Below are 22,500 nucleotides of genomic sequence, written 5' to 3' on the forward strand. Positions count from 1 at the left end.
TCATTGCAATGACAGTCAATTAATTTTTCTCTCCAAAATCACAACATTATACCATGTCATACTTTCAAATAACCTCTAATTGCCCTTGAAAAAAATACAGGCTCCTGACGTTCTCAGTGCCCAGTGACGGCAGAGATTGACGAATTGCAATTCAACCGTGTAGCAAGATGACACCACTTGAGCCAGAGGTCAACTAATGATTAGTAATGACATTCCAATTCACAGCATCTTGATTGACAAGCTTGATTTTCCGTAATAACTGTGGAAAGTCAGAATTTTCAAAAAGTTTCCCTGAAAAGCATAAATACTCGAAGCTCAGCGTTCACAAATGAATCAAATGAAAGAATGAAATCGATGATTAGATGCCACAAGACCTTATGTCGAAATACAAACGCCAGTTATGGGATGATATGTCATTTTGGAGAAAACAGAGACGATTTTCTACAGAAACTAGCCTCGCCTTTGCCGATTTTCGTGGGGCCCACCGCAGCCAATTGCTTTCGTTGTGGTCGGCGCTCATAACGAGGGGTTTGCTATGGCTGCGAGTCTTGTGGTCAAAGCAGCACCGTTCTTAAGAGGCGCATGCCTGATAGAACGTTAAAGCTAGTTAAAAAAAAAAATAAAAAAAAAAAAGCCTTTCCCTCGCTCAAACTATATAGTCATATTATATATCGATACAAAGCTAAAGACTTTATCTTCACAATTCAGAAGACCAACTTCATGTATATGAATAAGATTAAAAGTTACAAGCGAGATCGGCAAAACACTGTCAGTCCGGAAATTTCCGTTCGTAGCGATCAGTGCTGAGTGTCTCTCAAAATCGTAATCACTTTCAGAACATCACAATCCCAATTCACGATGTCTTTGAGTAAAGTGTAAAAAACCCGAAAAAAAACACCCAACCAAACACACAAAAAACAAAAACAAACAGAAAATCCACATTTGTGGCTTTGGCTGTGTGATAGTCTAATTGAAATGACTATTCCAACTTGGACCCAAATTCCAACCTTGCGCACGGCCGATTCTAGAATGGACCAGCAACAAGGGTTTCATTCTAGAATGGCACCCCTGTACTTGCGCAGGGTTAGAATTCCAACCTGGACCCGGTCCATTCTAGAATGAAACCGGATTCTAAGTTCGCGCAGAACATATATATGCACTGCCAATATTGTGTCTTTCACTTGGATGTGGTGAACTTATTTTTTAAAGGCCTGCTCTGCCTCATTAAAACACTTTGCCTCACTGTGTCAGACCTTATCAGGCTCTTTGCATGGGATAAGAAAATCCTTCCATTTAGTCATATAGCAAAAGTCAGCACCCTGATTTCTTAGCTTGGTGATGTCTTTTCTTATTAATTTATTTCCCCCAAAAGGCATAAGTGTTTTAAACAAAATTATTTCTTACAGCTACATGTATGACTGTTGGGGATTATGTGTTTGTAAAGATAGAGCTGAGAATCCTACACAAAATTATGTGCATAGCACGCGGCCTGAATCTTGACCCACACTGCTGGCATGACCTTTACAGCTGCATCCAACGCTTTACTTTTACGCTGGTAACTTTACGGTTGCTCTCTCTCGATTGAGCATTTTTATTTCAACTAAGGGGAAAAAGTAAATGCCTCTGCAGAGATTCGAACCGTGGACCTTGAGATTTTCAGGCCCATGTCCTAACCACTAGTTTTTTTTTTATTTTAAGATGGATATATGTCTAGCGGATGCAGCTATATGTACAAATGTGCCAAATTAGAACTTGCATTCTCAGCCTATATTTTTCTTGGGCCATTCATGTGAGTACTAAATATTGTGAATGCATTGGTATTCCTAGACTATCACACATGTGAGACTGCCTTTTCTTACTTTTGTGAAATGTGTGAACTCACTTTGTTTACCTCTTTGTGTTAATAAATGCAGTTTATCAGTTACCTCTGTTGGTTTCTTCTGCAAGTATGTCAAATGGCCCACACACACCCTCATGCGCACACACACACAGACACGCACAAAATCAGATCTCAAGTGTAAGTATTCTTTTTGCAGTTTTATTTTAATGCCCATAATCAGTCAAACAAATATATCATCACACTTGCACCTAAGCTTAAAGTAGCAGTCCTGCATACATGTGTAATGTGTAAATGTTTCAGGTCACCATCTGTCCTGGCTTGAACATGCAATAAGAACACCTCTACACAAACACATGTACAGTCAACTGCCTAGCTGCTTCCCTGTTTTTCTATGAATTAATCGATTTTCCGTAGACAGCAGCCAGGTAGTGGATCTTTAGTATATGTCCAAGCAGACGGTTGATCATATTACAACACATCAAGGAAATATTAAAAAAAACACGATTCCAACATCTAACCTTCCAAAGTTCATAATCAATAAAGAAGAATGGTATGTTACTGGAACCCTTTATTTATCATTTTATGACTTAAGGCAATGTGCGGCAGTAAAATTACCAAACTTAAACTTGAAGAATAGTCAAGGAATAACTTGGTTTTCTGGGTAATTCTTGAAGTGACTTATTAAAATGAATGAAAACATTGTGGATGGATATAGACTGCTGTTGCTATGGAAACTAGCATTAACAGCGCCATATGGGATTTCTAGAAAACGGTTTTACAGCAACATCATACATCAGAAATTCATAATATTTGGCACAAGGATACACATGTATTATATCTACAATCATAAAGAAGGTGTTTTTTGGTTAAAAACTACAGTTGAATTTAGATTAGTTATTGTAATGAATATATGCAGTAAGAAATTCGTTCATCCTTATGACAAAAGATATTAAAATTCAACTGTAGTCTGTTGTCAAAAATTGTTCTATATGATTGTAGATTGATACATGTGTATCTTTGGGCCAAATATTAGGAATTTCTGATGTATGATGTCGCTGTTAAACCGTTTCCTAGAAATCCAATGTAACGACTGTTTCCATAGCAACGGCACTCTACGTCGATCAGTATTCACAATCCCCCGAAAGCGGCGTATGGCTGCCTAAATGGCGGGGTAAAAACGATCATACACGTAAAAATCCACTCGTGCAAAAACGGGAGTGTACGTAGGAGTTTCAGCCCACGAACGCAGAAGAAGCGTGTTAAATTCATAGCTCATAATCCATACATTCTTTACTTATTTTTGATACAAGTCCATGAAAGCACGCCAAAGAACATTTGTCGTGAAATTAATTGACGGATTGAGCTCCAAACTTAAGCATAATTAATTAATTTGGTTGTTCAATCGACGAAAATGCACCGAAAATGGCGTACGTTGTCAACCATGGGACATCATTTACACGAAAGAGTTGTCTCCCTTGTTCGCTCATACGGATAATTCCTTCTTTGACCCATGTAAACGAAATGCATTCGTACAGTTCATCGGAGTTCATTCCGTAACTTCAAAGAGATCTAAAATGACTTGTTGTGATTACAAGTGCAGGTTCTACAAATTTGGAGACTTAAATGCCTCTGAATTATGAGCTATGAATTTAACACGCTAAAGTTCAAGATTACCCAAACATTTGACCAGCACTAGCTTTGATTTTTTATTCACTGTCTTGGAAGTTGGATTCAATCTTTAAAAAAAAGAATTGTTAAAATATTATGACTCATGCATCCCGAATTGGGTCAAAAAGAGGTTGCAAAAACGTGGCAGTGGTACTCTTCTTCTTCTTCTTCTTCTTCTTCTTCTTCACATTAATGCGGAAATCCCTGTACAGGGCAACTATCTTCGTACCTGACGTAAGGCAAGGATACACACATACACGTACAGGTACATCCAATGTTGTTGTCAGTGAGACTGACACATACTCGCAAAGACCCACTCTAAGTATAAAACGAAACATGGAAACTTACCTCTGGTTAATATGCAAAGGTTCGCCCGTCCCAATTCTCTCGCATTAGCAAACATCATTGGAGATTCTTTCCGAACTGGTCACCTTCGCTCCTTGCCTTGATCCGCCATTTTGTAACTTGACTAAAAACCGACACGCTATAGGTCTGACAAACCACGCTCAACGTCCAAAATATGGAGGAAAAAAAAGAGCCCACAATCTTTTTTGGGGCAAAAACGCCCCACAAATATTTGTCCGTATTTTTTATGAAGCTTAATTTGTGCCCCTTATTTTACGCTCCACAAATACAGTTTGTGGCCCACAAAAACAAAATGTGCCTCACAAAAATAAGCCCACAAATTTGTGAGGCACATTTGCAGTTTGTGGGCCACAAATTTGTGCCCTTATTTTGTTGGATTACTGACATCGAATGCCAAGGATAGTCGGCCCCCAAAGCGCAAGAAACAACAGCGTCAGCAACAACGTCAACAACAGCAGCGACAACAACAACAACAACACCACCACCAACACCACCACCACCACCACCAACAACAACAACAACAACAACAACAGCAGCAGCAGCAACAACAACAACACAAACAAAAACAAGTCGCGTAAGGCAAAAAAAAAATTACATTTAGTCAATCTGTCAAATTCACAGAACGCACTACATTATTTCACCAAGAGAATACACCGTCATCAATCCTTGCGGCAAGGAAATTGTTTACACTTAGCGGTTCCGCTTAGCAGGAAAGCGCGTTTATCTACATTCTTTTTTACTTTCTGAGTTTTCAAAAATAACATATGTATATGTTTTTGGAATCAGGAAATGATAAAGAATATGATGCACTCACTTTTGGATCGATTACTAAACTTTTAATCGCAGTACCTATTGCGCGCTATTTTCGTTAATTGTGATAACATTTTTAGATTAAACATAGAATATCTACATATTTTTAGATTCAAAATTTGATGAAGATCACGATGCAATCATTTTTAAATGTGCTTGCGAACATTTGATTTTAATGACAACTTTTATTTTTTAAGCTTCCGAGCTGCAATCGCATAGTCCGGACTTCGTCCAGAATTGCTTGATCAAAATTGATTTGAAAAATGAAAGTGTGACAGTGCGGCCTCAACTTTCACAAAAAGCCGGATATGACGTACGTCATCAAAGGCATTTATAAAAAAAAAAAAAAAACTTGACTAAATGTAACAACAGCAGCTAAAGAATGAATAGCTCTCTGAGAAAAAAAAGAACAATCCAGCACACTTACCGACAAAGAGAAGAAAAGGCACGAACAGCAGCAGCAGTATTGGAAGATGTTTAATCATTTTGGCGTGAAATGCAATATGCAGAACGGCAACAGAGCTCCAGCAAATCACCTCAATCAAGTCTAACAGACGGTCGTTCCCCCAATGTCTTACACTGACTCAGCAATGTTCGCGTTACTTATTCAGCGTCCATTGTAATTAAGGTTAAACGAGAAGTCAATCATCCGAAACACTCACTCGCTGGCTATCATTTGAAAATGTGCGTGCCTTCTCAGCATCTATAAATCACCGCAGTCACTGCAGTGTTCTTAGCAGACGAAGAAATGGTGTGTTTTTCAAGCAGTGTTAGAAGTATGCCGATTATAGCGATGCTACATTGAACGCTTGGACGCTGCTTGGTAATGATGGTGTACAAGGTTTTTTTTCAGTGCTACCCTCACACACAGGTCTGGAGAAGAGAAGGAAGACCACCCAGATTGAATGATTTACTTAGCGCGTACACATTCAAGTATAGCAGTAAAAATCGGTCACTTCAAATGCTTACTCATTGATGTTCCTACCGTATTGCCTAAATAAAATTAAAAACCGTGTGTGTGTGTGTGTGTGTGTGTGTGTGTGTGTGTGTGTGTGTGTGTGTGTGTGTGTGTGTGTGTGTGTGTGTGTGTGTGTGTGTGTGTGTGTGTGTGTGTTGTGTATACGCGCGCACTTAAACAAACAATAATTATATTTATGCTCGCGCGCTCACACAAAACCATTTATGCACAAACTCAGAGGACACAAAGTTAGATTGATGAAGGGCAACTTTAATTTTTTTCAAAGTGCCAGTTGTATTAAAATAGGGGTGGTCCCGCTACACAGACTTTGATATTGCAAAAAATGTACATATTGTAATCTGTATGCGGGACCACCCCTGCAGCAAATAAACACAACATTATAAAAAACATACCTGTGCTGTTGAGCACTAACATTCAATGACAACCTTTTCTTCAAAAATTTTGCAATCCAGCATTGGCTCAAGCCTGAGCCATGCCTTAGCAAAAATATTACATAACATAACCCGCACAAAAGTTTGGGGTTGACCGCCAAAGTGAAAATGACTAGGGTACTACCAGATAAATCGAAAAACCTTTCGCGGTGGAAAGAACATGGGGAGGATGGAGGGTCAGCAAAAAATGTCTCGGCTGTTCGACTAGAAATAGTTTGGGCGGAAGTAATAGAACATCAAGTCCATCATGCATTGTTCTATTATAGTCCTTCCTGTGCCCGCAACAGAAAGTTTGTCTGCTACCAAACGAAGGCCTTCCTTTGTGACATAAATTTCCTTTCGCGCGAACCAGAATGTAAAAATCGCATACCCATCTTGGCTTTTAAATGTTCCTATGTGGACATCTTTCTTGTTTTGACACATACCGGAAAACAATAGCTTGGTTGCTGTCTGTAAATAATTTGTTTTAATTTTTTGTTTTGCAAAACTAATTTTACATTGATGATTGTCGTCAATCTATAATCATTAAAGCAACAATACATTACTTGTGGAATACAGACTGGTTGTTGGTCTTGTATTATGTGCAAGTGGACGGACTCTTGTATCAACATCCATGTCAAGTCCAGACATATCTGTAGTAATTAACAGGATCATTCACACCAACATCTGTTAACATTAAAGTGATATTGGTTCTTGGTCGAGCATGCTTTGGTTAAATACGGTATTTACGGTCTGAATCGCAAACTGACAGCAGAAATGTAGGCTATAAATCACTCAATCAATCTTTGGCCATGTTTGCCCCTTCTGACGCAAACGTAAAGAAAAGAGACACACACTAGTTCCTACGCTTTTGTCGCACAGAAAAATGTTCAATACAAAACACAACTTGTTGTCAAGTGAAAACATCTTCTTCAGAATTCGCCGATAGAAATTCTCAATACGCAAAACACTTTCACGTGAGGATTCACGGGGCCGTTACAATATTGACAATGATAACACGTGTCTTTTAAATGAATCGACTGACATTATTGACCCAGATTCGCACTTATATGTGGACTGGGTGGCCGAGTGGTAACGACTGGGTGGCCGAGTGGTAACGACTGGGTGGCCGAGTGGTAACGACTGGGTGGCCGAGTGGTAACGACTGGGTGGCCGAGTGGTAACGACTGGGTGGCCGAGTGGTAACGACTGGGTGGCCGAGTGGTAACGACTGGATGGCCGAGTGGTAACGACTGGGTGGCCGAGTGGTAACGACTGGGTGGCCGAGTGGTAACGACTGGGTGGCCGAGTGGTAACGCACTTGCGCTCGGAAGCGAGAGGTTGCGAGTTCGACCCTGGGTCAGGGCGTTAGCAATTTTCTCCCCCCTTTCCTAACCTAGGTGGTGGGTTCAAGTGGTAGTCTTTCGGATGAGACGAAAAACCGAGGTCCCTTCGTGTACACTACATTGGGGTGTGCACGTTAAAGATCCCACGATTGACAAAAGGGTCTTTCCTGGCAAAATTGTATAGGCATAGATAAAAAATGTGTTTTAAGTGTTTACATACATTTGAGTCAAAGAGAGAGAGAGAGAGAGAGAGAGAGAGAGAGAGAGAGAGAGAGAGAGAGAGAGAGATAGAGAGAGAAAGAGAGAGAGAAAATAGTATTGAGAACAAGAAAACCAAATGCTTATGTTGGTGAACATTTGGTTGTGAATATGTTTGTGTTTTCTCATAACTATTGGTGTGCTTTGCTTTTACAGTTGGAAGCAAAGATCACAGTAGACGGTCCATGAAACAGATAAGACAACCACTTCAGTATCAGGTTGGAATGAACACACACACACACACACACACACACACACACACACAACACACAACACACACACACACACACACACACACACACACGCACGCACGCACGCACACACACACACACACACACACGCACCTAAAGTGTGGATGGTTACCTAAGAGGCGGCACTGGGTGTAGTGCCTTTCTAGTGCACTTGCACCTCACCCCCTACCTAGTGCCTAAAATAACGTGTATATATATTTTCTGCGCTTTGTGTCAGCACTGTTTGTGTGTGTGTAAATAGTATTGTTGACACGTTTTTATACAGTAGCCTTATGTGGTTCTTGTGCCTAGGCTGTGTATTGGATTGTCATTGTATGCCTGCATCATTAGTTGTCAGTAATTATTACATGTGCTGATTGTTCTCTTTGCCTGCGCGCGTATAGTATGTTGGTTATGATTGGTCATAGTATGTTTGTTTATGTTTGGTCGTTATCCTTGCCTGTGCGTGTATTGTATGTTTGGTCGTTTTCTTTGCCTGTGCATGTATAGTTTGTTGGTTATGTTTGGTCGGTTTCTTTGCCTGTGCGTGTATAGTATGCTTGGTCGATGTATGTATTGTAAAGCGCTAAGAGTAGACATTTTTCTAGAATAGCGCTATAAAAGTTTGCATTATTATTATTACAACAGCACTGGGTGCAGTACTCGCTCCGGCATCGAAGAATTTTGCACTAAAAAATGCACAAAATTTGACCTATTTCGTCGCCTATAGAGGACGGAAAGAATGTCATTTTGAACATTGTTATGACATTCTTTCCGTCAAAAAAGTCAATTTAACGGTGTTAATTGAAGCGACCATCCACACAATTAGGTTGCCATCCAGAGTTTAGGTTGCCATCCACGTGTGGATGGTTGCCTTATGGTGATTTAGGCAACCAAACCTGTGGAAACGGGGGTACACACACACACACACACACACACACACACACACACACACACACACACACACACACACACACACACACACACACATGGCTGCCTACTTTGTTGTGAATGGGCTTTGCGATAGGGAACTCACTTGCTGAGACTGTTTAGTTTCATTGTTCACTATGGATTGAGCTGGTACATCCTTGGACTGTTTCAATTCACACTTTGGATTGAGCATGTTCATTATGTGACTGTGTCTATTTACACTATGGAGTTAAACATGTTCATTTTTGACTGTCTCAATTCTCACTCTGCGGTTGAGCCTGATTTTGCTTTGATTGTTTCATTTTTTACATTCATTACTGTATCATGCACAGTCTTGTTGTTTTAACTCACGGGATACTGTTGCCCCATGTGAAAGTGGGGACAGACTTGTTGGCGGTTTAAAAGATGATTTCATTGGGGGAGGAAGGTGTGTTTAGGATTTGTAAAGTTGTATTTCAGGCTCAACTTAGCAACTGCGATCTCTCGTAGTTGAGAGAGTAAAGTTACTTTAAGCTATAACACATAAACTGTCGTTGCTTTCAGATCCAGTAGGTGCACACAATTACGAGAACACGGCACCATCAGCAGTTCCCTCCCCCTCTCCCCTGTCTGCAGAGCCCCAGGCAGACACACAACACGAAATCCGTGACCCTGGAAACACCTATCAACCACTTCGCATCTACAACAACATGGTGTTTGAAAGGGAGCTTCCGGTAGCACCTGAATCACGTGCCGATGACGTCACAGCAACGTCAGGACATGCTGACATCAGCCTAGACAACATTTACGTTAACTCGACAACTACTACTTCGAAAAATGTTAACCCACGCTCAAAGAAGGCGAAATATAGACGAGAAACCAAATCGGAAAAAGACGCTTAGTTAAGGAGTTTAAGGCACGGGAGGTACTCCCGAGCAAATTTGGTTTCATTTGACAGACAAATAGTCTCTGAAACAACTTTTCTTGGTACCCAAAAGTGGCAGCAGCTATACGCAATTTTAAGGCAAAGTAGCCCAGTTTTTTGACTCACATGCGAAGCAAAAGTGAGTCTATGTACTCACCCGAGTCGTCCGTCCGTCCGTCCCCCCCGTCCGGACGTCTGTCCGTCTGGCCGTCCGGAAAACTTTAACGTTGGATATTTCTTGGACACTATTTAGTCTATCAGTACCAAATTTGGCACGATGGTGTATGATGACAAGGCCCCCAAAAACATACATAGCATCTTGACCTTGCTTCAAGGTCAAGGTCGCAGGGGCCATAAATGTTGTCTAAAAACAGCTATTTTTCACATTTTTCCCATTTTCTCTGAAGTTTTTGAGATTGAATACCTCACCTATATATGATATATAGGGCAAAGTAAGCCCCATCTTTTGATACCAGTTTGGTTTACCTTGCTTCAAGGTCAAGGTCACAGGAGCTCTTCAAAGTTGGATTGCATACATATTTTGAAGTGACCTTGACCCTGAACTATGGAAGATAACTGTTTCAAACTAAAAAATTATGTGGGGCACATGTTATGCTTTCATCATGAGACACATTTGGTCACATATGATCAAGGTCAAGGTCACTTTGACCCTTATGAAATGTGACCAAAATAAGGTAGTGAACCAATAAAAGTGACCATATCTCATGGTAGAAAGAGCCAATAAGCACCATTGTACTTCCTATGTCTTGAATTAACAGCTTTGTGTTGCATGACCTTGGATGACCTTGACCTTGGGTCAAGGTCACATGTATTTTGGTAGGAAAAATGTGTAAAGCAGTTCTTAGTGTATGATGTCATTGCTAGGTTTAAGTCAAGGTCAAGCATGTGAGTCGTATGGGCTTTGCCCTTCTTGTTTTTAAATGCACTTCAGAAAAAAACACTTATGATGGTTTGTCAATCGAAACACACACTGTGTAACATTCATACTTAAATTGGAATGTGTATATCAAAAAGGCTATGTACAATATACATTTGATGACTAGATCTATGAGCCTGACATGTTTGATTGATTCAATATGATTGTAGTCTTATGTGCACAAATCAGCCCGTTCATTTTGATAGTCGAACACACACACTGTGCACCATCCATACTTAGTCAAACAGTTTATTTACCAAATGCAAAGCACAGGATTTTGTTATGGTGTATGCATAAAACTTCACACTCCTTCCACACGCATAGATAAAGTGTTCAATTTCACTGGGCCTATTTACGTGTGTATACCAACCAGACAGTTCAAAACGGACTGGTTGTTCTTTTAGCACCAATTTGACAGGAGTAATCACAGGTTGCATGGATAAAGATAAATGAATTCCCTAAAATCATATCTAAAAATATAATCATCAATATAATAAATCCGAGTACATACTGACACAGTTATTCAAACTGGACACCTTCTATCAACAAGCTATCTAACATTTCCATTTTATTACTAGATCCGTGCGCCTGACAATCGTATAAGGAGCGAACGATTGAATACCAGTGTAATGTGAAAAATAAACTGCCCCTTTATTTAGATAGTCTTCTCCAGCAGCAGTGTCCTGTTTTTGTTCCATTAACACAATACACAGAAAGAACAGACACCCCCCCCCTCACACACAGCCAAGAAAGAATCATGTAACACTACACAATGACTTCGGTCAAAGCAACAAGCACACACATCATCGGATGGTGAAAATGACAGCAACAAGAGCAGAGCGAGGAGGGGGGTGGGGACAAGACAGGATGATGGTTTGTGATTTCCGTCTTTCTTCTGTCAACACATTATTGTGTCGGTATGTTTGTCATAAATATTGCCCTGTCTCTCAGTCTGTCTGTCTGTCTCTATGTGGTGTCCAACAGAAGTCTGTTTGTGGGCCTGTATATAAATGATTTGTCTTTTTACCTACACACTGACTGTTGTAGAGCGCTATATGTTAGCAAATGATACGACCTTACACGACCTTAGTTCTGTATTGTATCTTTTCAAAAACGTACTTCTGTATTATTAATGATTGTTGGTGTTTTTAAATTACTATTTTGATAGTTATCCCCTTGCTTGAAAGTGTTTGCCTGTTGATAATGTTTTATTTGTTCGCAAGTTTGCTTCGATTTTCAAACAGTTTTAGTTTTTTTTTCACTGTTTGTTTTATGTTTGTGTTATAGCAAGGAGTAGCTGTAAGAAAGGACCATATGGACCTAACGCTATCATCCTTATGTATTCAAGTTTTCGAGTTCTCTCTCTCTCTCTCTGTGTCTGTCTGTGTCTGTCTGTCTGTCTGTCTGTCTGTCTGTCTGTCTCTCTCTCTCTCTCTCTCTCTCTCTCTTTATCTTTTGTAATTGTTTTACGTTTGTATATGTATATACGATTCGAGCAGTCCCTCTCTGGGCGAGGGCTGGTTGAAAAGAAGCTCGTTTATATTGCTTATGCCACAGACAACCCTCGTAAAATAAAATTTGATTTGATTTGATTTGATATCTCTCTCTCTCTCTCTCTCTCTCTCTCTCTCTCTCCCTGTCTCTCTCTGTCTGTCTGTCTCTATCTCTCTCCCTATCTCTCTCTCTCTCTCTCTCTCTCTCTCTCTCTCTCTCTCTCTCTCTCTCTCTCTCTCTCTCTCTCTCTCTCTGCCTCCGGGTTTATCAATCTCACCTGTGTATCTTTCTGCCTTGTTTTAAACCAATTTCGATTGAATGATTATTTTGTTGATTTGCATCTTCATACTCTAGAGGTCGTGGTTTGTCCACCACTCGGGGCTAATACACATATCCGATTTTCCTATCGCAATCCGATCCACCCAGCTGAAAATGGGTACCTGACCCTATTTAGGGCAGGGGAAGGCAAAGGCAGCGAGGGAGAGGAGATGAGCACCGCCCTCATAAAGCTGGCCCCCAAAAGGTTGAGATCTCTATCATCTCTCTCCCGTACGGCCAGATGATTGTGGGAATACCTTTACCTTTTTTTTTATATCGCAAATGTCCGTATGCCCCAAATCTCCATGTCAGGCATTGACTGCTGCATAATACCAAGACAGAAGAATTGTAATGCTCATGTTACACAGAACGTAGATTTGTCATTGCAGTAACTTAATGAAAAGCAAGGATTTATATATTTTTTTTTAATTCTCATTTCGTGTTCTCTTTTTAGTATTTCGTTTGTCTTTTAGTTAGTGTGTTTTTATATTTGCTTGATATGTTCAATATTTGGGTTTGGAATTTTGTTTCTGTTTTACTTGCTGGCTTGTACACGCTTGTTCTCTCCCTTCTGTCTCTATGTTTTATGGTGGTATTTCTTACAATTTCTGTGTTTTTATTTATTCGGATTACATTTAGCATTTGAATCATTATTGTCTATATGATTATTTAGTAAATATCACATATTGTTATTTGTTAAGTTAAGGGACATGTTGTTAGACAAGGCATTACATCGTAAGCCTTTATATCCTTAGAAAATAAAGTTCTTTTGCTCGTGTGTTAACTCATTTGTTTGTTCATCTCTCTCTTTCTCTCTCTCTCTCTCTCTCTCTCTCTCTCTCTCTCTCTCTCTCTCTCTCTCTCTCTCTCGTCTCTCTCTCTCTCTCTCTCTCTCTCTCTCTCTCTCTCTCTCTCTCTCTCTCTCTCTCTCTCTCTCTCTCTCTCTCTCTCTCCTACTGGGGCAGGTGTAACCCATTTTAACGTCTGCAACGTGAAGTCAGTTGAACATGTGCCCACATTTGCTATTAAAAGGTTTTTAAATGTGCCGCTGCATTCCGCAAATAAAACGGTTTACGGGGAAATCGGCAGATACCCACTTTTTATAAGAACTGTTGTTAAAATCTGTTGAATATTGGCTTAAGTTAACAGTGATCGACAAGAAGAAGAAGAAGAAGGCTCAAGTTAACAAGATTTCCTCAGACAAGAATCTGTGAGCAGACCTATGAAATGCTCCTCCTGCAACATGAATCTGGCAAACACAACTGTACAAGTGAAAAATGCATTAACTGAACACGGGTTTGGCTGTGTCAAGAGGTTGACTACGATAAAGGTTTTGTTTTTCAGTTTAAAGATCGACTAGTTTGCACGTACAAACAAAACTGGCACTAGGAAATGGAGACAAATGAAAAGTATGGATGTTTTATCTTTTATTTTAAAAGCGTGTGTGTGTCTGTGTGTGCGTGTGTGTGCGTGCGTGCGTGCGCGTGTGTGTACGTCTGTGTGTTTGTGTGCGTGTGTACGTCTGTGCGTGTGTGTGTGTGTGTGGGTGTGTACGTGTTTGTGTGTGTGTGTATCAGTGTGAGAAAGCCGATACATGTATACATACGGATTAGACGATTATACAAAATTAATATAGCTGTTTTCTTCAAGATACTATCCCCACACCTTTTGTATTCATAGTGTTACTTTTACACACACACACACACACACACACACACACACACACACACACACACGCATACACATCTTTGAGAGGTGGGGTTTTATTTTGCATTTACTCTTCGACAATGTTTCGCAATGCAAAGGAAAATGCCACAAAGGTTTTCAAAGAGAACTAACACTGACCTTATTTCAATTATAACAGATCATGAAGTTTTCTTAAGCCGCTTCAACAGAAGAATGTCGTCTTTATTTTCAATTCAATAATATCAAGGGTTTCGAAGCGGATATTCACGCTCCCGACACAACATTGAGCAGAACAGTAATACAGCACAATAAAGCAATACTTGTAGGATAAACAGGTACTTGCATCTGCATTTAAATTCTTCACTGAACAAACACATTTCTCGTTTCATCTGTAGAAAAGAACCTTGCGCCAACATTTTAAATCATAACCATTATGTTCCTTAGCTCGGCCTTACGTGCGACACATTGGCGCTTTGCCCTCCGCGTAAAGTCTACACAGAAAAACTTCGCATTTGCCGTGACACGACATACTCGTATAATCTATTTTCTTACGTTGATCGTGTTCTTCCTTGACCTTGTCCTGGTTTCTTTGTTGTCTCTTTGAATTTCGCGTCAAATGAATTTCTCTCATGAAGTTTTCTATGACTTTTTTTTAAGTGGTGGAAATGGTGCAGGGCTTGCTACCGATGAGGGTTGACTGACGATAAGAGGAGAACACATCCTTGTAGACGACCGCTATCCGCACTATCAAGATACTAGCAACATACAAATAAAACAACAACACTTAATTGGATAAAAACAGACACCTTTCTCTCCTACAGAAACCAAAACAACAGCAAGTAAATAAAGCAAAAACAAACAAAGAACAAACATTACAACAACCACCACTATTAACAACAACAACAACAACAACAACAACAACAACAACAACAACAACAACAACAACAACAACACCGACCAAAAAAACAACTTACAACAAACAAACAACTACATACACAATAACAACAACAACAAATTATCGTTGGAACATACGATGAAACAAGAGGCGAAGCCATCAAGGCTCACGTAAGAAATCGACAAACAGTAACACAAACTCAATCACACACACACACACACACACACACACACACACACACACACACAGAAAGAGCATAGGTGAAACTGTGCAAGAAAGCGAGACACTAGATCTAGATCTGTCTGTCTGCATGTAGCCTACTTACAAGGACACGACTGCCAACTAGTCTCGGCGCGCTCAAAATAATAATGACCGAGACTGTCAGTACTTCCTTCGCGTGACGTCATAATGTGACGTCAATGTAATGTGACGTCTTCAAATGTTAGAGTTTCTACCACAGACATACACACGCACAGACGCACGCACGCACGCACGCACAGACAGACAAAGTTACGATCGCATAGGCTACACTTACGTGAGCCAAAAACGGTTTTTATAACAAATCCGTATAAAATACCAAAGCGATGATGCACCGCAAATACAGTATGATCAGTACTAACAGGCGAGGGACAAATACATTGATACAATGAATACATGGATACGTTGGCTACTCCTGCAGCTACCTATGAAGTTAAAGTTCACCTTGATATTTACATCCTGAGATAGCATTGAATATTACACTAGGATATATATTCTAATTTACATAATGACAATTAAAAACGTGAGGCCAAAAAAAGAGCTCGCTTTCGTTGGAAATAGTCATCAAACTATAGTAGGCTAATATATTACTTCAAAAATGATGCTTTACATGCACTGTATGTGTATACAAACAATGTTCGAAGACAACGATGTGCATTACACAAGTTAGTGATGTATATTTTCAGGGTAATTTGAGTTTTGAAGGGAATTGTCCACACGTGTGGACGGAAAGAATGTCATTTTGAACATTGTTATGACATTCTTTCCGTCAAAAAAGTCAATTTAACGGTGTTAAATGAAGCGACCATCCACACAATTAGGTTGCCATCCAGAGTTTAGGTTGCCATCCACGTGTGGATGGTTGCCTTATGGTGATTTAGGCAACCAAACCTGTGGAAACATGGGTACACACACACACACGCACACACACACACACACACACACACACACACACACACACACACACACACACCTACCCGTCAGAAGAGGAGGAGTCAGCAGTGGCTGTTGTCGTGTCCGGAAGAGGTGAGGTTTTATCTTTGTTGTTATTGTTGTTCTTTGGTTTCTTCGTAGTTTTATCTTTTTTGGCCCCTGCACTATCTGAAACAAAACAAGTCGCGTAAGGCGAAAATACAATATTTAGTCAAGTAGCTGTCGAACTCACAGAATGAAACTGAACGCAACGCAACGCAGCAAGACCGTATACTCGTAGCATCGTCACTCCACCGCCCGTGGCAAAGGCAGTGCCCGTGGAATTGACAAGAAGAGCGGGGTATTCGTTGCGCTGAGAAGGATAGCACGCTTTTCTGTACCTCTCTTCGTTTTAACTTTCTGAGCGTGTTTTTAATCCAAACATATCATATCTATATATTTTTGGAATCAGGAACCGACAAGGAATAAGATGAAAGTGTTTTTAAATTGATTTCGAAAAAACAATTTTGATAATATTTTTTATATATTTAATTTTCAGAGCTTGTTTTTAATCCGAATATAACATATTTATATGTTTTTGGAATCAGCAAATGATGGAAAATAAGATAAACGTAAATTTGGATCGTTTTATAAATTTTTATTTTTTTTACAATTTTCAGATTTTTAATGAGCAAAGTCATTAATTAATTTTTAAGCCACCAAGCTGAAATGCAATACCGAAGTCCGGGCTTCGTCGAAGATTACTTGACCAAAATTTCAACCAATTTGGTTGAAAAATGAGGGCGTGACAGTGCCGCCTCAACTTTCACGAAAAGCCGGATATGACGTCATCAAAGACATTTATCAAAAAAATGAAAAAAACGTTCGGGGATTTCATACCCAGGAACTCTCATGTCAAATTTCATAAAGATCGGTCCAGTAGTTTAGTCTGAATCGCTCTACACACACACACACACATACAGACAGACAGACAGACGCACATACACCACGACCCTCGTTTCGATTCCCCCTCGATGTTAAAATATTTAGTCAAAACTTGACTAAATATAATGAAAAGAAATGCATGTTGTGTTTCTTTATGTCATTACTTTCGGTAACCTCTACATTTATATTTTACGGACACAGTAGCTTCAAAGTAAAAATGTCGGCCTCCAAAATGGAAGGTTCAGGATTCGAATCCCAACTGCCTCTGTTAGGTCAAGGAGAGATATCTTTTCAACAACAACAGCAGCAATAGCAGCAGCAGCAACAGCAACAGCAACAACAACAAATACAAAACAAACGCACACTCAATTGAATACAGAGAGACACCAGGCCCCCTTCCACCCACACGAAAACAAAACAAAGAACACACATTATACCACCACCACCACCACCACCACCACCGCCGCCACCACCACCACCAACCACCACCACCGCCACCACCACCACCAACAACAACAACAACAACCAACAACAACAACAACAACAACAACAACAATTTAACATAATGTCAGCTCTAAAGAAATGAGTCTTTAAGAAAAGATAACAAATCCAGCACACTTACCTCTAAAGAGGAGAACAACGAGCACAAACAGCAATAACAGTAGCGGAAGATGCTTTATCATTTTGGCGAGAAATTCAATTTGCAGAAAGGCAACAGAAATTCTAGAAATCAACTCAATCCAGTCTCACGGACGGTTTTCCCAATGTCTTAGATTCAGTCCGCAAACTTCCCGTACCCGATTCAGTGTTAGCTGTAATAGAGGTTGAAAGAGAAGTCAAACATCCGAAACACGCCCTCGGTAACTGTGTGCTTTCTCGCTACAAAACTCAATAGTCACCACTTAACTCAGAAGACGAAGTGATGCTTTGTTGTTCAAGCACTGTTAAAGTATACTAGTCCTTGTAGTGCTACAGTGAACGCATGATCGCTGCTTGGTGATGATTTATAAGTGCAAGCTATGTTCCAGTGCTATCCACACGAACAGTTCTGTAGCAGATATTAAAACCACTCCGAGTGAATTCTTTACTACTGCGTTCAGCTTCAAGTATACAAGTACAAATCGATTACTTTTAACGGTTCCTCGTGGGTGTTTCTTACCGTATTGCCTAAGAAAAAAAACGTGTGTTCGCGCGAATTACTGTAAAACAGTAGTTTCCTTCTCGTGCAAACCATAGTGTGAATAACCGCATACCCAACTTCGCTTTTAAATGCACTCAGGACACTCTTTATTTAATTCTTTATTCTTTTGACACACACCAGAATTCAACGGTTTGGTTGTCTGTGCAGCGACAGTTGTTTTTGCAAAACTATTTGTGTCAGGGACATCGTAGTTTACCAACTAAAGTTATGCAACAATACATTACTCCAGGAATCCAGACATGCTGTTGGTCATTTAATGTCACAGCTGACGGACAGTTTAATCATATGTAAAAGCCAGATACATCTGTGGAGGTTAACATTATGGTTTACACAAGAAGGAAAATGTTGTTTTTCGTTTTAAAGAGATATGGGTGTGCAGTAAATGGCCTGTTTTGGTTGAATACGGTATCAAGATTTGAATCGCAAACTGACAGCAGAATAGTATAAATCACTCAATCAGTTCAAATCAATTCATAACTCTTCAGTCCTCTTGCCCCCTTTTGACGCTAAAGCTAAGAAAAGATACAGCACATTAGTTCCTGCAGTTATGTCGCACAGAAAAAAGGTTCAATACAAAACACAACTTGTGTGTCAAATGTATATATCTATATCCTTTAGAATTCGACGATAGAAATTTTCAACACGCAAATCACTTGCACGTGACGATTCACGGGGCCATTACTATTGCACAAGTGAATGAATACTACAAGTTGATATCACTGTTCATTGGCTCTATCGACGCCCGTTTTTAACCGCTTGCTTCCCTTTTATAATAAACAGTCCGTAGATCGTCGTCCTCCCGAACAAAATTTGTTGTATGTCATCAAGAATTTAAGATTCTGTGGAAAGAAATCTGTTCATGCAATGCCGTCAGCACCTTTCGGCGATTGGTCAATACATTTCGGAGCCAGACAACAACATAATGTCGGTTGCGATTGAAATCCACGCTACTTGATATTACTTTCCAAAATTATACGAAGTGAACGGGAGCATAGGGTCAGTTATTAACTTAATTTGCCTTGAACAGTGAGATAAAGAGAACAGTACACAAAATTACGAACGAAGAGACTCGGAAACTCGAGTCGAGTCAATACTGATCGCCACGGTTGAGAACTCAAGTCCAATATCTGAAGTTAAAATCACCCTCGCCAACCGTGCGACAAAAAAGCTCAGTTGGTAAAGCGCCCGATCGCTTATCCTTACATTGGTGGTCGTGGGTTCGATCCTCTTCGACGGCAATTTTGTATATTTTTTGGTACTTTCTTTTTATAAACTCGTAATTCCTGTATTTTCTTCATTTTCTTCATTCCAAACGTTTTGGATGAACAAATCAATCGAAATAATCAAAAAGTTGCATAATTATTGAGTACTTCTATTGAGTATCCATTCTATGTTTTAGTAACATCGGCTTGTGTGAAATGCCACACGGGTATCACCGCGACTACATGTAATGATGATATCAGGAAAACGTACAAAGAAAAAAAGAAAAAAGAAAGAAAGAAAGAAAGAAAGAAAGAAAGAAAGAATGAAATAGCACACAAAGAAAGAACGAAACAAACAAACAAACAAACAAAAACAGAGGAAAGAAAGAGGTAAAAAAAACACACACAAAAACCAAACAAACAAAGATTGCAACAAACACACATACACCAACACTTACACCAACAGCAAACATTTTTAGCTTCAAAAATATCTGCTAGAAACAAAATAAAACCCAGCACACTTTCCGATTAAGAGAAGAAAAAGTACATCCAGGAAAAACAATATTGGAAGATGTTTAACTATTTTGGCCTTTTGATAATAGTGAAGATATGCCGTGCAATTTATATGAACGGTAGATTGAAAGCATGAACGCTGCGCCAAGATGACGTCTTGTTAAATCAAGCGAATGCTAACATCAGTAGTGCTATCCGCTTAAAGAGATCAGTGAAAGATAAGGAAACCCCTGTGAATGAATATTCTGCCTGGTGCATACAGCTTCAACTATACAAGTACCAGCCAGTTCCTTTTAACGGCCCCGCTTAGATGTTTCTTACCGTTATGCCTCCAGAACATGTAGGGTTTTGTGCGTGTATGTGCGTGTGTTTGTGTATGTGCGTGCGTGCGTTTGTGAGTGTGTATGTGTGTGTGTGTGTATGTGTGTGTGTGTGTGTGTGCGTGCGTGCGTGTGTGTGTGTGTGTGTGCGTGCGTGCATGCGTGTGTGCGTGCGTGCGTTTATGCGTGTGTGTTTGCGTGCGTGTGTGTATCAACAATGTCCTTGACAATCTACGAAAGTCTCTCTCCATAGGAAGTATGTGTCCAAGTGGCTACAGGACGGTCACTCTTATCCCATGTAAAGGCCTTCTAAGTCGGCCAAAAGGGATATAGATGTGTGTGCAGGCGGAACTTGGGTTAAATACGGTATTTCGGTCTCGAGTGAAAATAGAGGTTTATAAATCACCTAATCAATGACACTGACTCATACAAGCCTTGCCTCTTTTGAGAAGAATCGTCCCTGTTGCTTGGCGTCAACTCAGTAGAAAGTTCGGGACACACACATGCTCCTGCACTGTTGTTCCATAGCAGAAATGTCAATAGAAGGTACATACATGATTGTATTTAATGGCAACTATCTTCTTTAGAAATCGCCGTGCGCTGTTTTTGAATAGGACAGACATGAATACAGTATTCAACTTTTTTCCATAGTAAAACTATTTAAGTATTACAATGCACGAAAACACTCCCTGTGAGGCAACCAACGTGGCCATTACCATCTTGAGAACGGTAACATTTGTGCGTTTTGTCAGTCGGCTGGCATTGCTGCCCCAGATTGTCTAGTAGCTATGGGAGGTGAACAAATACTGTATATATATAACAGGACTGGGGAGTGTATTTCTGTAGTGTATGACTATCATGTCAGCTTTTATGCGATACATTTGTAAAAGTACACGGGTCACGCAGAGTGCGAAATATTGAATAAGGATTCCAACTTCAAAGAACTTCTTGCACAATGAAAACATTTTCTCATTATTGATATACGTGTGTGACTGATATATAGGTTTGTATAGGAAGGGCGCCTAATATGGACCGGCTCCTAATATGGACCACCTCCGCTTATGACAAACTAACGGCGCAAGATCGCTCAAAACAATTTAATTCGCCACATTCCACCTCCATGGACAGCGTGCACGTGTGAAAACACAAATACAAAACCGTCAGTCTTTTTCACTTGTGTGCACTTCTTTTAGCGTCTACTCTAACGGCCTAGAGTTTGTCAACAGACACAGCAAGCTAGCTGTGGAGGGACAAAAGTGGCCTTATATGACTTCTTCTTCTTCTTCTTCTTCTTCTTCTTCTTCTTCTTCTTCTTCTTCTTCTTCTTCTTCTTCTTCTTCTTCTTCTTCTTCTTCTTCTTCTTCTTCTTCTTCTTCTTCTTCTTCTTCTTCTTCTTCTTCTTCTTCTTCTTCTTCTTCTTCTTCTTCTTCTTCTTCTTCTTCTTCTTCTTCTTCTTCTTCTTCTTCTTCTTCTTCTTCTTCTTCTTCTTCTTCTTCTTCTTCTTCTTCTTCTTCTTCTTCTTCTTCTTCTTCTTCTTCTTCTTCTTCTTCTTCTTCTTCTTCTTCTTCTTCTTCTTCTTCTTCTTCTTCTTCTTCTTCTTCTTCTTCTTCTTCTTCTTCTTCTTCTTCTTCTTCTTCTTCTTCTTCTCCTCCTTCTCCTTCTTCTTCGTCTTCTTCTTCACCTTCTTCTTCTTCTTCTTCTTCTTCTTCTTCTCCTCCTCCTCCTCCTTCCCCTCCCCCTTCCCCTTCTTCTCTTCTCCTTCTCCTTCTTCTTCTTCTTCTTCTTCTTCTTCTTCTTCTTCTTCTTCTTCTTCTTCTTCTTCTCCTTCTCCTTCTTCTCCTTCCCCTCCTCCTTCTCCTTCTCCTTCTTCTCCTTCTCCTTCTCCTTCTCCTTCTTCTTCTTCTTCTCCTTCTCCTTCTTCTCCTTCCCCTCCTCCTTCTCCTTCTCCTTCTCCTTCTTCTTCTTCTTCTTCTTCTTCTTCTTCTTCTTCTTCTTCTTCTTCTTCTTCTTCTTCTTCTTCTTCTTCTTCTTCTTCTTCTTCTTCTTCTTCTTCTTCTCCTTCTTCTCCTTCCCCTCCT

The 22,500-nt window shown here is 40.0% G+C and overlaps 1 protein-coding gene and 1 long non-coding RNA gene across 2 annotated transcripts in view; both read right to left on the reverse strand.

Annotated features, from left to right (window-relative positions):
• Positions 1-5,602, reverse strand: part of LOC138963521 (uncharacterized) — a 41,126-nt gene extending 35,524 nt beyond the window's left edge. Inside the window, exon 1 of the mRNA XM_070335398.1 lies at positions 5,112-5,602. Within this exon, the coding sequence (XP_070191499.1) occupies positions 5,112-5,169 (58 nt within the window). The 5' untranslated portion in view covers positions 5,170-5,602. The remainder of the gene's footprint in view (positions 1-5,111) is intronic.
• LOC138963771 (uncharacterized) overlaps positions 1-16,039 on the reverse strand; it is a 58,717-nt gene extending 42,678 nt beyond the window's left edge. Inside the window, exon 1 of the long non-coding RNA XR_011454898.1 lies at positions 14,336-16,039. This is a non-coding gene — a long non-coding RNA (uncharacterized lncRNA). The remainder of the gene's footprint in view (positions 1-14,335) is intronic.
• Positions 16,040-22,500: the final 6,461 nt, after the last annotated feature.

This window comes from Littorina saxatilis, linkage group LG4 (assembly GCF_037325665.1).
Source record: "Littorina saxatilis isolate snail1 linkage group LG4, US_GU_Lsax_2.0, whole genome shotgun sequence".
In the NCBI taxonomy this organism is placed as follows: domain Eukaryota; kingdom Metazoa; phylum Mollusca; class Gastropoda; order Littorinimorpha; family Littorinidae; genus Littorina; species Littorina saxatilis.